This window comes from Plectrocnemia conspersa, unplaced genomic scaffold (genome assembly GCF_051122295.1).
Source record: "Plectrocnemia conspersa isolate PC_06_02 unplaced genomic scaffold, ASM5112229v1 ptg000006l, whole genome shotgun sequence".
Classification (NCBI taxonomy): Eukaryota; Metazoa; Arthropoda; class Insecta; order Trichoptera; family Polycentropodidae; genus Plectrocnemia; species Plectrocnemia conspersa.
The window spans coordinates 10,397,662-10,415,622 of NW_028277170.1; the positions used below are offsets into that span (position 1 = coordinate 10,397,662).

At 31.6% G+C, this 17,961-nt stretch overlaps 1 protein-coding gene across 2 annotated transcripts; it reads right to left on the minus strand.

The window, feature by feature from the left end:
• Positions 1–364: 364 nt before the first annotated feature.
• Ldh (Lactate dehydrogenase) lies at positions 365–17,961 on the minus strand. 2 transcript variants are annotated; one of them, XM_088187442.1, is made up of 7 exons: positions 17,811–17,961; positions 2,930–3,059; positions 2,746–2,863; positions 2,290–2,414; positions 1,996–2,218; positions 1,691–1,926; positions 365–1,187 (listed from the first exon to the last, which is right to left on the minus strand). In XM_088187442.1, the coding sequence occupies exons 2-7, from the start codon at positions 3,044–3,046 to the stop codon at positions 1,023–1,025; spliced, it is 984 nt and encodes a 327-aa protein (XP_088043568.1). In that variant the 5' UTR covers positions 3,047–3,059; positions 17,811–17,961; the 3' UTR covers positions 365–1,022. The 2 variants fall into 2 exon arrangements, with proteins under 2 accessions (XP_088043568.1, XP_088043567.1); XM_088187441.1 differs by lacking the exon at positions 17,811–17,961 and adding an exon at positions 10,047–10,121.

Sequence of the window (17,961 nt, forward strand, 5' to 3'; positions counted from 1 at the left end):
TCTCTCACTCTCGTCACTTAACACGCGAGAGAGCGAAAGAAGAAGTATCTCACCGCTCCGACTTCGGTCCCTTTGCCGACAATAGCTCGAAGCTGGCCAAGTCGACTGAATTACCCCCCCTTTACCTCCCGTTCTCGGTAGCCTCGACAACTTCCGAGAGAACCGAACGCGACCAAAGTAACCCTCTATATTCTCCGTCCTTGGCCAACCTTGTCCAACTTCCAGAGAGTGTAGTGCAGGCGCTACTGGAAATCGGCGATCTCGGCCGACTTTAGTTGTAACTTCGAGAGTGTAGTGAAGGCATTAGACCTTGATGAACATATCTAAGAATACACCACATTAAAAAACTTCAATAAAAAACGCATTTTATCATTACCGACATTTATTATTATGAGTCTACAATAAATTTAAGTGCATTTGAAAATGTATCATATATAAGTATGTACATTTGTATATAAGGTTAAAGGTGATATATTCAGTACATAGAAGCCGTTACATTATATATAATAGTAATAAATTCGCATATTTCATGGCAACGACCAAAAAGACAAATTATTATAAACTATCATAAATACAGCAAGCATATAAATTACCAAATAATTGTTAAATTTAGCAATATAGTAAACATATATTTAAATGCTCAATTTTACTAGTTACATTTATCTAACATTAATTTTTAAAATTTAAAATATATTTTTAAAGAAAATGACAATTTGTAATAAAATTTCAATTTTCAATTGTACATTTCATTTAAATGCCATACATTTTACACAAATTAAAGAATTGATCTACATTGTTGTTAATATAATATGATAATAATAATGCTAACACGGTACACATACATAAATAAAATCTCATTAGGTTCTCGCATATAAGAAGAGATTTTTATCAGTAAAAAAATAAAATGTCCTGCATTAAATTGAAAATTAATAAAATAAATATATAATGCATTAAATTATTCAATAAATAAACATTAAAGCTCGAAAAATAAAAGTATCATCAAGAGATCACTATTATAGGATTCAATATGTGATGCCATCCAACACGGATTTCATGATACTGGCCGACTTCTTGAGTTGTTCGATTTCCTTTACAGTAAGAGGTTGTTTGACGATATCGCTCACTCCATTCAAGCCCAAAACGCTGGGAAGAGACAAGAATACTTCATCTTCAATTCCATGCTGTCCCTGAAACGATAAAAGTAAAAATAAAAAGGAGGAATATAAATCAATCTGTAAAGTTTGTCTGTAGTTATTATATTTTTCTTTTAGATTTTGGAAAGTAAAGTGAAGTAGTGACATTTTAATAATGCCACCAACAACTGCCACAACTGAAATAAATTTAAGTTTATTCAACACAAAGAAACAAAGTAAATAAAGGGCAAAAAATAAATCAACATGTCTCTTTAGTTAAAATCGATATTACTATCACTTTAAGAAATAGGCCCTAAATAAAACTAATTTGTAATCGACTGTGCATTTTAAATTACTTCACGTATTATCAATAAATTACAACAATAAAATAAATACATACTTTCCATTTTACAATTATAGGACACATACTACATGTCAACATGAAAAAGTTAAGTGTTACAGCGCCACTTTGGTAAACGCTCTTATGAGGCAGTGCTCTTTTGACGCACACCCATTTGTCTGCGCTCATTTGTGGCGTTGCCGTTATTAATACATACCAATACATAAGTTGAAACAGCATGCACACTGCCCGAGTTTCTCAAAATGGCATTAGCCAAGTTCGACACGCTCAAACCGATGGCCCAAGAAGTGTAACCCTTCAAACGGATGATTTCATAGGCGCTTTCAACAACTTGCTTATGAATTGTCTCCCATTTGTCACCAGGAAGTCCAGCGTTGGGATTCAAGTCACGCAACTTTACACCGGCAACATTCAATCCAGACCACACGGGAACTATAAAAAATACATTAAATCAAACTTCAAGAACATCAAAAATATATGCATATAAAAAAAAAAAATTACCGCTACTATCTCCATGTTCACCGATGATGTAACCGTGGCAAGAAGATGGAGCTACTCCTAGTGTTTCAGACATTAAGTAACGGAATCGAGAGGAATCCAAGTTGGTGCCGGAACCAATAACGCGGTTTTTGGGAAGACCGCTGATCTTCCAAGCCACGTGGGTTAAGATGTCGACGGGATTACTGACAATCAACAAAATTGTGTTTGGGCTGTATTTAACGAGCTGAAATATTTATTAATCACATCAATCATCGATCTATTACATTAATCATTTTATGGAATTGTGAGGGATACCTGAGGAATGATAAATTTGAAGATGTCAGTATTCTTTTGAACGAGTGACAGACGAGACTCTCCTTCACGCTGACGTGCACCAGCAGTTACGATGCACAGAGCAGAACCGGCAGTAATAGAATAATCTATAATATCATAATGTGATTAGGGTTTACATAAGAATACAAGAAATAATGATGGTATTGGATTTTATTTTAATCGGTAGTAAAATAGGAAATTAAAAAATAAAAAATTATTTCCTATACAGACTAAAACTAATTTGTGTGTTTTAAATTTATTTATTTTATAAACTAGAGATTTATTTATTCTTATCTCATAAGGACCATTGATGCTAATGAAATATATTTTGGTTAGTAAAAAATAGCAAAATTGACTACTTCATATGAAACAATTTTTTTATGATTTTTATTGATTTAAATTAAACTATATCAGTTGATTAATAAATGGTTTACATACCAGTGTCGGCTTGAATTTTGGCATTCCTCAAAAACATAGATCCGTGCTGCATGTCCATCATTTCCCCTTTTAGTTTATCGCCCATACAGTCCACTAGGGCCAAGTGACTTGTCACTTGCTAAATTACAATATATATGTATATCTTTAACTTTATGTATATAAAAAATATTGATTTTGTACATACCTGGGATAAAATACTAAAAGCGCATGCCATTCCCACTTGACCAACGCCAACAACGGTCACCTTGTTGCCGGAGGCAGGAATACGGTCGGAGACGTTATTCAATAGATCGTCACACATTTTGATTTAGATTCTGTAAAGAAAAAGAAGGGCGATTGCAAATTAGTTTCAATTGACATCTATATATGTATACACGTTTATTAATATTATTATAGACGTGATAAATAGCCTTCAACTAATCAAAAACCGCATTCAATACCTCACTCTCGAAATCAATCGAACAAACTCAATTTTTATTTTTATCATCTAAATATTTTTCTTTTGTTTATGTACATATATTATCTCACACTCAGAAATAACGGTTTTAGCATAGAAAATTTCATTTTTAGTTTGAAGCAAAACTGAAATGTAATAATTTTATTTTTCTTATCTGTTTAAAACATTAGATATAAAATTATTCGCTCATTAAAAATAAGTTTTAAGCGATTTACGTTGTAATATTAACAGTTAGTACATATATTATTTAAATAATAATGTATTAGTACAAGTATGGAATTGTTATCCAAAGAATTGTGTTGGACTACCGTAGCAGAATTGCATTTTATCATTTAAAATATATAATATATACTGATATAAATTATAAATAATTCACAAAAAAGTTTAAAACACTATTATACAAATGTTTGTGTATAACTATTATATCAATATAGTTAGGTTAACATGCTAGTAATCATAATATGCATTATGAAGGCATAAAATATATGAGCATAGTAGATTGGTTTTATATTATAATTTTTAAATACAAGATCTTCCGAAAAACAACATATTTTTTAATTTTCACTACGCTAGAAATATAATAAAAACATTTTAGAAAACTATAATCAATCTTTATATGGATGATTTTAATAATAGTCATAGGCGCAAATAATGGATAAAAGACGTTAAGGGGCTTAAAATTTTTTTTTTAATAATCTGTGTTACATTTATGCAATGAACTGTTATGTATTATTATAACATTAATTGTTGACTCATTTTAAAATCATAACGATTTAATATGTGATATATCAACGGAAAGTATTTGAAATAATCTTCCATGTTAAAAAAATCCTTGTGTTAAACAATACTGCTCTTCCTTTATAGCTATAACAAATACAAAGTATGCTAAAAATGCATGGTGTAAATGTTTGAAAATCTTAAATTATATTTTGGACGAGTGCCAATTAGACACGGTTTAAGCCACTGCACTGTAAGTTTATTTGTTGTTAAGTAATAATTACATAGTTATTGAATGCTATGAATGAGATCGACGGAGTCGGGGTCAATCAAATATAATAGTGCTCTCGCCGCCGCCACGTCAGTGTTGCCAGAGTGCCACCTAGTTTGTGGCCAAATAAATTAGCTCCCCCCCCAACCACAATATATTTATTTATAATAAATCTTCCGTTGCAATATGATCTTTAAGTGCATGACACCATACTATAATCCAAATCTATAAATCAGTGACATATATTTTAATAAGTATAAATCATTATTACGGTTTACAATCAATAGTGATTTTATTATTCATCACGATATCCATCCGTGAGATAAGGAAATTTTATTTGAAACGTTCGATTGGAATTATAATTACATAATAATCATTTAATACGATCTCCCAGATACGTGTTAGAAATTAAAACACATTGGGGTTCATATGGGATTCGAGCCCAGGTCTTTCAATTGTTAGTATCTTTTATCGTGCTGGTCATATACCCGTACATAATATTACCATCTTACGGATGAATATTAAAATGAACAATTAATTTAAGTCGAGTTAGAATGCTATACAATAATAAATTAAGCCTAGTAATGAAACCATTTTACCATAATATATCCTAGATTTTTACTTAGCTAATTACAAAGTCATACCCAGTATATGGATTTAACATACTAATATTGTGAGAAATAAGCAAATAATATATATTTAGATTGCAAAAAGCCAATTTGTGTCGTACACATTTTCTAAATGAAAGATAAGATTTAAAAAATATTTTTTTGTATTTCTTTCTGAATTTGAACATGACATACTTTATCAAAATTTTATCAAACAATTTACACAACATCCACTTTTATTATCAATGACAATAATTTCATAACAAGCAAATTTGTCGATCAGTGGCGGAACTAGACTATTGTAAAAATATGGCGCAAGACACTGCTGTGTATATATGTACTTCATCCAATCATAATTTCTCTAAACATGTTTCGAATATTACTTGAATGTATAATATTATCAAATATACGACTAAAACAGTTAGGGCCCATACGCACTGTCGGCTAGCCGCCGGCGACTAGCGGCCGCCGGCTCAAAAACATAGGTAACTAGACTAGGCGGCTAAGCCGAGCGACTCGAGGTCGGGTAGTACATTCGCGAAGAAATTGCAATATTAATTTTAAAGAGAAAAAAATATTACTTTAATTTCAATATAATATTGAATTTCCCCGTATGAAACGCTTTTTGTTTCCCAAATGCAATTATAAATGTATCTGTATTATGTTAATAAAATTTTATTTAAATCGAGAAGCAAGAAATAATATAAAATAATTATACATATTATTTCACAATATTTTTTTTTCGTTATCAATATTCATATAAAAGTATTGTAAACGATTCGGGATTCAATTTCTACGATGAGCGTTTCTGTGTCGAAGCCATTTTTTGTGAATGATGTATAAGTCGCCTCATAAGTCGCTCCTCGTGCGAATGCACTCATCTAAACCCATGCTTTTATAGGTTGCCGCGACAGGCAAGTCGCCTGTGCATCACCTCTGCGCAGGATCGCGCCTGACGCTCCGGCGACTCGGCGCCTGCGTGCGTCTGCACCCATTTAAAACCATATAAAGTACAGTCGCCGGCGGCTAGCCGACAGTGCGTATGGGCCCTTAAGCATAATACAATGAAAGACACATTACACTGTTGAATTATTCTTAATGTTTTGATACGTATGATAAAGCGACCCGACATAAGCGCGCAAGAAATACCACATTGTCAAAAGTGCGCGGTGAAAATCGCGACATGACAAAAACGCGCACGACAAAAGCGTGTAAAATGGTCTTCAATGTGTCTTAAAAAAAAAATTTCAGCGTTTAATAAAATCTTGAACAAAATATGTTACAGATAACATCTGTATCTAATACGCTACACAAATAGTAATGTTGCTTTGCACAATGATGGTTTTGCTTTGCAGATGCCTACAAATAATATTAGGCGAATAGTGAATTTCAAAACCTCATTATCTTTCTAGATAAAAAAAACCAATGCACGATTCGCGAAAGGCAAATAGGATTTTCCATTAAGTTATATTGCATACTTTTCTGAATATAGATTAAATTATTAATATTGAAACATTGATTTCGTAATTTTGGTAATGAAAGAGTAATAGCCAAGAATATGAGCAGTGCAGTTTCATAATTTATAATAAATAGATTCTATTCTTATTATTAAATAGGAGAAACGACCATAACAAACGAGACATTGTCCCAGTTTAAATATGTACAACTAATGACGAGTTGCAAAATTAAGAATTTTTAATTAATGACTGCCGATCACTCTCTTCTCGATCACCTTGGCTTACTGTCAGCAGGATGAATCAAGGTCGGTCAAAAAGTTCGAGAGAGGAACGTTCGGCTCGCTACAATGGCATTCGACAAATCACCTAAGTCGCGGTCAAATTAGCTCACGTACGCACAGACCAAATAGGACAGGAATAAATTAATCAGTACGTACTGAAAAGAGGTGGGCAATCATTGAAATCTACTGCCAAATTATCTTTCCAGATATATTATATACTGTCTGAAATCATTTAAAGATTAGGATTTTTATTCACAATAGAAGGCAAGAAGCACAACACAATATTTCTACAAATAGTGGGATGTCAGATTGTATTTGAAGGTCAAATGAATCGTAAAGGACTAAATTATTTGTGTATGAAGACCAAAATGTTGATGACTTTGAATAAAAAAATAATTTTGCCCTAAATCTTCTGGAGGGGTTTTAATTTTTGTTACGATAATATTTTATAATAAATATATATTATTCAGATTAGTTTTTTGTACATATTTAAAATATATTTTTGTAGTTTTTTTTTAAATATTTGTTGTGTATTTTGAGTATAGTATATTTTTAAATTTTATATATAAATATGTAAAATAAAATTTAAATATATTTAAAATATGAATATAATTTTGTAGCGACCCATATGCAATATAAGTCATGAGCAGTGGCGTAGCGAAAGGGGGGTCCGGGGGGTCTGGACCTCCCCCCCCCTAGGCAGAGCGCAGCCGGTGAATTTATGTTAATTAAATATACATTTTTTTCTTGACAATCCCCCCCCTTGACAAAATCTAATGTGTCACATTAGACACGAATCTGAGATACAAAATAAGCAGCTGTCTCCAAGGACGCCGCATTCCTGCTAACCCTTCCAACGTGCGGAGTGGGAATGCGTTCGACTGTAAATACAATGCGGTACCAAAACCTGACTAGACATGCATGGAAAACATCTACGAACTGTCCTCTGACCACAACCCTATCTTGCTGGTGTTGCACATTTCGAGCACACAGACGAAATCAGCTACCAGACTACGCACAGACTGGATAAATACCGCAAATCTCTCAATCACAGCTGATTGCGCAATGCCGATAGTCTCGATTCCACCGTAAATCGTTTCACGAGGGAGATAATAGAAGCGTCAGAAACAAATTCGTAACCGGCCAACTCTTTTTGAGATCAGAGAATAGTGGATACTTCTAATAAGACACTATCAGAATTGGACATTTCTACTGACATTTACACTTGTACATTCACTCGAAGTTCAAGGCATTAGAACTTCAAGAGCTCTCCAACTTGCACTCACTAAGTTCGTACGAACACCAGACTATCGAAGATCGCACAAGCCGCCGCTTCTCTCTGCGTATCCAGAGTTGAACCCGTTTCGGAAACGCCTGGAGCCTACGGACGCACCCACGGGAAACTTTGCGTGTAACCAATATATATTAACTTTACATGACGATCTCAATTGTTGCAAAAAACAAATAATAATAACACACTCAATCTTAAAAAAAATTTAGCACCCCTGACACGAAGGTCAAGAAAAAATAATAAAAATGCAATTTAAACCCACAAAATTGAAATTATTAAATATTTTATGCCAAGTCGTATGTTATGAGAACAATGTACTTATTCTCTCTCAAGCATATGGCTTCATAAAAAACTCGTTTTGAAGAGCAAAATATTAACAGGAAATGCGGTAAATTCTTATGTGCTCATTGCAATGATGCAATCATCGATAACTATTGTATATTTTACTAACATATAATAACTGCTTTAAAAAACCATAAATATAGATAACGAACATAATCTAATCGCGATAAAGACTTGTGCAAATAGTGTGACATGCATGACCTTCGAATAGCCAAAGCCAAGTGCAAGTAATTAAAAAAATGGATTTGAATTATATTTATGTAATTATTTTATTGACAATAAAATTAGTGTTTTTGTAGATATTTTCATTTGAAATATTTGTATGTATTAAACTAAATTAGAAATAATCGTATATATTAGCAGCAGTGTAAATTATGGTTAAATGAATAGCCCGCGGGCAGTGCAAATTAGGCACGAAACACAAAACAATGACTTAAAATGGATGCCGCACTTGCCGAGTATTAAAAGAAACAACGAATTTCGAACCGACGTGAGTTATGCTCTATTTCTCTTAGTTTACGGGCCATTTTTTTCTTTTGCAAACATTTCGGGGGCCAAAAAGTATTTTGCTGTTAGGTGTAAGCTAAAAAAAAGCAATGAACTATACGTATTGAAGCCTGTTAGGCAATTTTGTAGGTGATGGCTTCCTTGGTAAAAATGGTACAGATGAAACCAAGGTGATTTGACTCACTCTATTTTGGGATGAACGAAGGTTAATTTTGGAGCACTACTTAGAAATAGATCTTCTTAAGTGTAATATTCGTCCTGCATTGAACCAAAATGTAAACTTCAAAATAAAAGATTTTTTTCGCTACATGATTTTTGACGATTGTATTAAACTGCCAACTATTGCAATCGTTAAAAATCTGAATTTGATATAATAGGTTTAGATCCAATAAATAAGTAAACATTTTTTCTAGAGGTATCTATGTACTTACTAAGCCTTGAAAAACTTTTTATTCTATAAATTGCGAAATAAAAAAATATTTATTTTATTAATTACTAATGGTGGCGAAATAAAAAAATATTTTTCTGTATCTAAATGATACAAATCTCGTTATTTATTTATGTTCTTTTAAATATTTAATCTATGAATGAAACCGTTTACCTGGGGCGGTATTTTTTATAAATAAAATTTTGATTCTGCTACGGAAATCGAACCCACGGGTACAGATTTGCCTGACAAAAATATGCAGCATAATATAAAAATACCCTTAAGAAGAAATATTTAAAAATAGAAAAAAATATTATTCTTAAAATTTAAACATTGACATTAACAAATTCAGGATCGAAACCACTATGTTTTTATATTGTTGTAATAACTAATAAATAACAATCGCACATTTAGCAAACATGAAAAAAATCGCGCAACCTCGTACTTTTTACAAAATTTTACAAAAAAATGGCCAGCAACGCAAGTTTTTCTCAATTATGACAGACTTACATGGTTGACATTTGAAAGGTCATATAGTACATGTGAGTCTGTCGGAAATCCATGAAATTATTCGCCTGCTAACCAATTTCATCAAAAGCTCAAGCGACCTCAAGAAAATCGCTCTCGTTTTCTACTCGCGTCCATGTGTATGACCTAATTAAAGGTCGAATAGGTCACATCTTTAAGATATTTTATAATAAAAAGAAAAACAAATGAATCAAATAAATTCATATTTATAGTTTAATAAATAAATAACAAATGCTACAGCAATGAAATTTAACGAAAAGCCGGTCGTGACCTCTCAATGTCAAACACCGAAAACTTCGTTCCATCAAAAAAATTGCTTATTTTTTACATGAATTATTGCTTTATTTTGAGTGATTAGATAATTCAAAAATTAATATAATAAGTCATTAAGGTTGTTCAGCAAAGTTCAACTCACGGTTTACACGGTTTGAAGGATTTATAGAGGCAAAGGTACGCCCACACCCGTCACTCGGCCGAACGCACACTGAAAGGCAAAGGAACGCGAGTCAGTATATGAGCAAAACCCCCACAATACTCGTTGTGACGTCACCCAAATAACGCCGCTTCGCAGTGTTCCCCGAAATGAATGTGTATGGGTTTGAGGCATAACTGCGCATGCGTCAATTCGGAAAATGTTCAAGCGGTCACATACGCACCCCGTCGCTAGGTCAGTGAGTAACTTCTCGTCTGAAGAATCAGCTGATTGACATTGAACTTCGTTTACCACTACTTTGTCAACTCTTTTTCAACATCGACAGATGTGGATTCTATATCCAAAACTATTTAATAGCTATAGTCTACGGCGAATATGTGATGAAAAAAATATTTAATAATGTTTTATTGCTGTTTTGTTTTTGATATTTTTTCTTCTTCAGCTTTAGTTTTATAAATCTGGATATTTTACGAAAATACTAAAATGTATAATAATAATTCAATATTAATTTTATTTGAATTAAATAAATTGAAATTAATTAATTGTTTTCATTCAAGATCATTGCAATGCTCTGGGATATATGTTTTTGGTGATCGTTTGGTTTTCCTACACGGAGCATGCAACGTATAATTGACCATGAGAAAATCATGGATTCTCCAAATTCAATCCACATACTTTCAATAACTTTCACTATTTCAACATAAAAAAATTTAGTAACATTTCTAATTTCTCTTAATCTGTTAAAAATATAGAAAGGAGTAATGATAACTATACATAAATATAACACATATTTTGTACTCATCTTGATAATAATATAAATGTTCCTTATTTATGCTGTTTAAGTTTTCAATTATTGCGAGTTGATTAAGCTATTGTATCTAAATCCTTTATAATCCACTCGATCCTTTGATAATTTTATCATAATACTATTTTTTTAAATTACGAGTTTGTTATTTAATTTCCAAAAAAAACCCCACAATACTTTTATACAAAGTTTTTCTGTAATATCAGTAGGCAGGTAGCAGATGAGGATCAATAAACCCCAAGGGGTTTCGCGCAGCTGATATACAGATGTTCAGGCGAATAATTAGCAAAACAATTTTTTCAAATTGCCTTTATTTCAGGTAGTAGAAACGTCGAAAAAAGCACAATACCTGTTTGACGAAGGGCAAAGAATAGGTTTGTCAATAATTTTAATAACAACAAAGAGAATTATGTTGCCATACCACACGTAGTATTATAACGGAAACACCTGTATTATTAAATATTTTTATTTCCGGTTAAACAGATAATTGAAAATGTCAATGAAACGAAATAATAAATTCCATATGGTGATTTCCTTACAATAAACATTAATACATATGGTATTATGTTTGTATATAGTGGATATTCCCGAAAAGAATGTCATTTTTTATTGAAATGGAGCTATAAAATCGTATAAAACTATTGGAATTATAAAATATGTCGGAGGCTTTGATACAAAATATTTCGATTGCTCCTCTTTTATATTTTTTATATCTTCAGAAAATAACCAAAAATATCGACACTCAAAGCAATTACTAATAGTCTAATAGGTTAAAAAGATAACAGACCCGTGTACACTAATACACTAATAATTAGTAGCGATAATGATTATTAAATTATCTTTAAAAAGTAGTATCTGCCGATGTAAATATAAGGTTGTAAAACATTGATATACATCTATCTTATTATCTATCTTATATTGCACTTACTTACTTATAAATTACGATAAGCACCCATTGATTCATAAAAAACACGTTATCAATAAAAAACACAATTTTCCATATACGTAAATATTATATTTATAATAATTTATTATTCACTTTTAAGTTATTTTTAAATTTACTAATTGTTACTAGCTATCTAGATTCTATGAATTTCTATGTGAAGACATGCATATGGTGACATATTATATATACATATAAATAATATGTCACTACTCTAATCGCCGATATATTTGTTTTGGTAATCTAAGAACTAAATTATTAATCAAATAAGAAGAATCTACTGTTTTGAGAAACCAAACACAGTTAATTTTATCTTTAGTGAGAGAAATCTAAAATCGATGGATTTTATTTTTGTTTTTCTGTTTTTTTTTGTATTATTATTGCATATTTTAATTTTAATTTATTTCATCTTTGTTTCATGCGCATTCGAGTGCATCCATGCAACTAGTCATACACACATCAGGCGGACAGTAATTATGAGAGTCTAAAATTGTGCATTGAAAAATACTGTTCTCTTAATCTCGACACAAGAAAGTATTCGAGTTGGCATCAAATGTCGAAGATGCTCCTGACGAGGAACGGTGCCAAATGTAATGCAAAACGATATGTTTATGAAAGTACAGTAGTAAATTATTTGTGAAACAATTAACAGAAAACATGTACATATGTTAACAAAACATATAAGCGCAGATTTATGAATACTTTAATTTCACTGCATTTATATCCCATTAAATATAGAAATTTAATTAAAAACACTATGTGTCACTCTCTCTGTATAAAGTTTTGAGCCTTTACAGTATAAGATTTGATACATATGAGGTCAACTTCTCAAATGGCATTATCATATTTATAAATTATGTATAAACTTATGTAATCTAATTAATCTTTTTTTTTATAATATACTCTTTAATTGCAAATGTATTTTCTTTGTTTTTAGTCTTCCAGCAGCTAGAGTTACAAACTAAAATGTCACCATTAATTTGGTTCAACGCGGAATTTTTAACAATTTGATTTTTATTTACTATTAATAAACATTATTTTTATATGCTAATACTAAAATTGGTTTGCGCAAATAAATATCATATATATATAATAACACATATGTAAATAACATCCATACATACATATGTATAATTAATCCATCGAAGTTAATACGTTGCCATGATGTCAATAGAACAAACGTGCAGTATGTCACATAGATTCTTTTTTCTCATGTCAATGCCGAAATAATTATTGAATATTTCGCGAGCTCACCAACAATTGACCTACAATCAAAATATGCAAAAAGTAATCAATGGTGTTTTATTATATTATGGCAGTTCAAACAAGCACGTATCTCATGTATCGTTAATGCTATTTTTAAGGATAGATTTAAGCATTTTAAAAATATATATTGATTTTAAAACCGAAAAATTTTGTAATGTGCACAGCAGTCATTTGAAAAAAAGTGTTGGAATAACACATCATATACATAACCACAATGTCCTTTGGATAAGGTTTGCATAACCAATGGCTCAGTAGTAGTATTCTCAATTATTCGTAGTATCAGCATTTTAAAATAAGTTTTTTTAGCCACCTTGTACATAAATATGTATGTATTTACATTATCAGTGTTCTACAATGTGTGCTTCTATTTTTGACTACAGCTTCACGAAAATTTATAAGATTACATCTGGCCGATGCGCGTGATGCAATATCGATACTACACTAAAACACAAAAATGAGATTCAATTAAAAACTACCTGGCAAGTTCAAGTAAAATCCGGATTAAAAAGCCGAAAAAAGTGCCTAATAGGTACCAATACTCGGAAGATCACGTTGTTTGTTGTCACGTTGTCAAAATAATTATTTAAAAATATTTTAAGCAGATGATTGTGAATATTTTTTTTCGGTTTCGGTGAGGATGTTTGACGCAAATACTACCTGTTAGTGGTAAAACATGATTTCATCTGCAATTTTGGAGATTCTAGAAGAACTTATGTGCTAATTAAAACCAGGTATTGTTTGAAGCACCGCATCAAAAAAATAAAATATATAATTTTTCTAATAAATAAATAAATGGTTGTGTGTGAGGGGGGGGGGGGTTCAACCACCTGCACATTTTTTTTATATTTTAGATGTATTCTAACAAGCATTTAAAGAAAGGTAAAGAAAGATTAACACATCTCAAAAATTGGCCCATACACAGTGAATGAGAGATCTCTGACTGATACTTGTGTTAATAATTAAAAATATCATTCCACAGTAGTTTAAAAAAATATTAAAATATTCACAAAATATAATTTTTTATAAACATTTTCATATAATCATATATTTGCACTATATTAGTGTGTCATCAAAAGGGTTAATTATATAATTTAAAATAAAAATACGGTGCAATACAAGTCTATTATATATTTCTTTCTTGAGTTTTAGAAAAAAATAAACCTAGTGCTAAATTCTGGAGTATTATCATGTGGGTCCAGTGGCGTAGCGAAAGGGGGGGGGGGTCGGGGGGGAGGGGGTCTGAACCCCCCCCCCTTGGCAGAGGTCAGTCAGTGATTTTATGTTAATTAAATATAAATTACAATAATTATCTTGCCTTTTTTTTTTGACAAAACCCCCCCTTGACAAAATCCTGGCTACGCCACTGTGTGGGTCATATAGTTTTAAATATATAATGCTCTATTTTATTTTCGCTATTTTTTTCTTAATTAAAAATTCTATATTTATTTCGACATTTTAGCTAATATGACGTCTCGTCGACGGTCTGACTTCTCTATTCCCCAAGGTGACCTCCGCTAATCGTAACTCAGAGAAGAATTTCGCCACTTTGGCGTATTCTTTCATTATTGCACAAGGAAAAGTAAAACATTCGTCAGTGGTTCGGAAGCTGAGTTTGTGCACGTAGACGATCAGCTGTTCATAACATATTTTTAACCGAAGTTTATTTTTGCACGTATATGTTATATTTGGCACGTATGCGAGTCAAGGAACTGAGATCAAAGTCAGGGTTAGATTGATATATATACATATACTGACTTAACAATATAAAATAAATACATTTTAGCAAAATCATAATCTTATAATTACGTCAAGTATTGCAATACATCCTGATATGACAGACATTTTTCCTTTTGGTTTGGATTCAACTCTCAAGCTGATACTATAATTCTAGTATATGTTATAAATATTTTGAACGAAGTTTGCCATAATTAAAAATAGCATTTCGTTGATGTACGATTATGAATTGGATCGTGTGAGGCCTGAAACTTTGAATAAAAAGCTCTATATTGTGGAAATTAAACCAGGCCTCTCAATTGATTGAGTTAAGCTCTATAACTCATAATGTGTCTGAAACTAAGGTGACAAGACGTGCCGTTTTTTTTAATGAATGCTGCGCTTCTCTGAATGCTTAAACTTAGTTGTCAGTCTGCTAAAAAATTCATTTAAAGCATTTCTTAAACAAGACCCCCCACCCCCTTCCCTGTCAATTAGTGAAATTGCCGCACTGAGGGTAAAAAACTAATAAATGATTTTTTTTTGATTATTCATAATTACAATTCCTTAAAATATGTTAAATTGAGGATTATAAATGACTTAATGTTGATTGTCATCCGCTTATATATAATATATATAACCGTTTAGCATAAAAATATGTCATTTTATGACATATTCTAAAGAAAAAACACTGCTTAGATTTAATTATAAAATGGATAATAATATATTACATCGCACATAACAGATTTAGGTGTACTATTTTAAGAGGACTGCAGAATCCATTAGCATATAAAAAAACATATGCAGTGAAGTCTCAAAGATGTTGGGGTTTGCTTAGTGATACGCGCATCACCTGAGGTGGTAGAGGGCACTGTGTACCTCGTATAATCATCTAGTGCGCGTTAACTGGTCTGGTTTGAAAATAATTCAACCTACTAATTTTTAATTTAAAATTTAAGTTTACAAAAAAAAACTTTACATATACATACATACATGATAAAATGAAAATATAATCTATTTTTATTTCACACTATGTATGCTCGGATATGATTCCTTCAAGTCGCGTCGACTAGTATACTTGGAAAAGCACTTCTTTTAGCTGCTGGTGGTAATATACACAATCCAGAGATTCTAAAGGAACTTTATTTTTATGTACACCTTAATTACTTGCGCATATTGTTTGAAGTACCGCGTGCAAGAACAGTATTTTAACTCTTCATTAAACATAACTATCCGATTTTTAAGCATCTGTCAGACAGTCTACCTATTATTGTATATAATGTAATCTACTGTAGCAATACCACTTATGGATGTTTTTCTATATACAAGTGACAAGTGTGTTTTTATAATAATTTGTATCCAGATAGCTGTTCTTAACTTGTCAGAACCAAAGGAAATCTGATTAAAAATCCAAGCAATATCAAACTCTTTATTAGAGAATGGACGGGGATATAATTAATACAGTTACACCCCCAGATCGAAGTAATTGAATAGCTGCTGAATAGACGACAAAACGCTATAATGCCAATCGATGCCTTTTATCGTGAATCGCCAGCATTACGTGTTCGAAGTGCAAAATTCAATGTCAAACAGAGGTCAATCAGAGAACTTCTTATATTCCATGGGCGGCACATTAAAGACGTGTATATTTTCATCGTCTAGCGCAGAGATGGCAAACATACGGGACGCGGATTTTCTTGACTCGCAAAGAAAGTTTAAATTTTTATTGCTTTATTTCACTCTATAATATTAATTTTTTTATAGTTTTTAAAGTAACCACATTATATGATATCATCAGAAATTGAGTTGTTTATAAAACATAACAAACTACGATCAAGCAATACACACTACAAATATTCAATAAATAAGTTTAATGAGCCACTAAAACTAAACACAAGATTGGCGAAACACAGTTTGATTTCCGTGAAGATTTAGGAACAAAACAAGCTCTAATATGACTTTAAGAAGGCGTTTGAGAAATTCCAATATGATTTCAGAATTATGTAATTCAATTTATAAACCGAAATTTTAACTATCTGAGAATAAGAACGTTAACTTAATTTACTTTAAAATAGTGTTTGAACTAAGTCATATAAACAGTAAGAAATATGCGGCTTTAATTACTATTTTATCACATGATTTTGAGAGTATATTTTAAAATTTTCAGTAAACAGCAACTGAATTTTAGTTTATTTACTACTCTATTCTTAGCTGACATTGACGCGTTGCTTGCGAACTTTCATTTATAATGTATAGATTTGAAATCAGATTTTTATTAATTATTTATTCAAGTGTCTTTGCTAGACTTTCTTAAGTTTATAATTGCATAATGAAAAAGACCACGCCCTATTCATAACATCTCTTTTGGAGAGTGCGTTTATTTTTTTTATTAGAACAGGCGTCAGCACTATTCTCTGCTGCTCACCCCCGAAAGTCCTTTGCTCCTCGAAAGGAGCTCATATTATTCTTCCACACTAGAATGACGGGCCACCAGCGTGTGGTGGACTGGCGCCTCGATATACTATATTGGCACTGGCATAGTTCAGAGTATATTTGTATAGTTTCAAAAAGTAAAGGCAAAAAACGTGTATTGTATATTACAATACATTGTACCGCCGATCTTCGGTAAAGGACATTTGAAGGTCAACTCCGAAATTCGTCACAGTCGCTCAGCACGAATTTGCAGCTGACAATATCAGGGATTATCAACCATGAATCATAACCAGCACATTAAAAATGTAAATTAAACACACGTTTTTTTAAAGTGTATATAATTCACAATAAAAGTAAAATTTTTAATCATGTTAAATCAAAAAATATAAAGTTAAAATAATATACACAAATACACCATCTATTGAAAAAACTTATAGTTAACATTCACGATTAATAGATGGCATAATTATTTATTTTATTTAATACATATATGTACGTATAATACATATATTATATAAAATAAACGCAATGCAAGATAGTAGGCTATTATTTGTTGCAAATTAATAAGAAAAATTTAATAACTTACCAAATGGCGTACGTGACGGGAAAAAGTTGCGCAGAGCGAAACGATGCTGCTCACTCGAAGGGCGAAGTGGTTCTGAAGCGATCGAGAAAGTTAAGGGTGAGTTTGTAGCAGAGGTGGAATTCGAGGTGAAATGAAGGGCATTCAATGATAC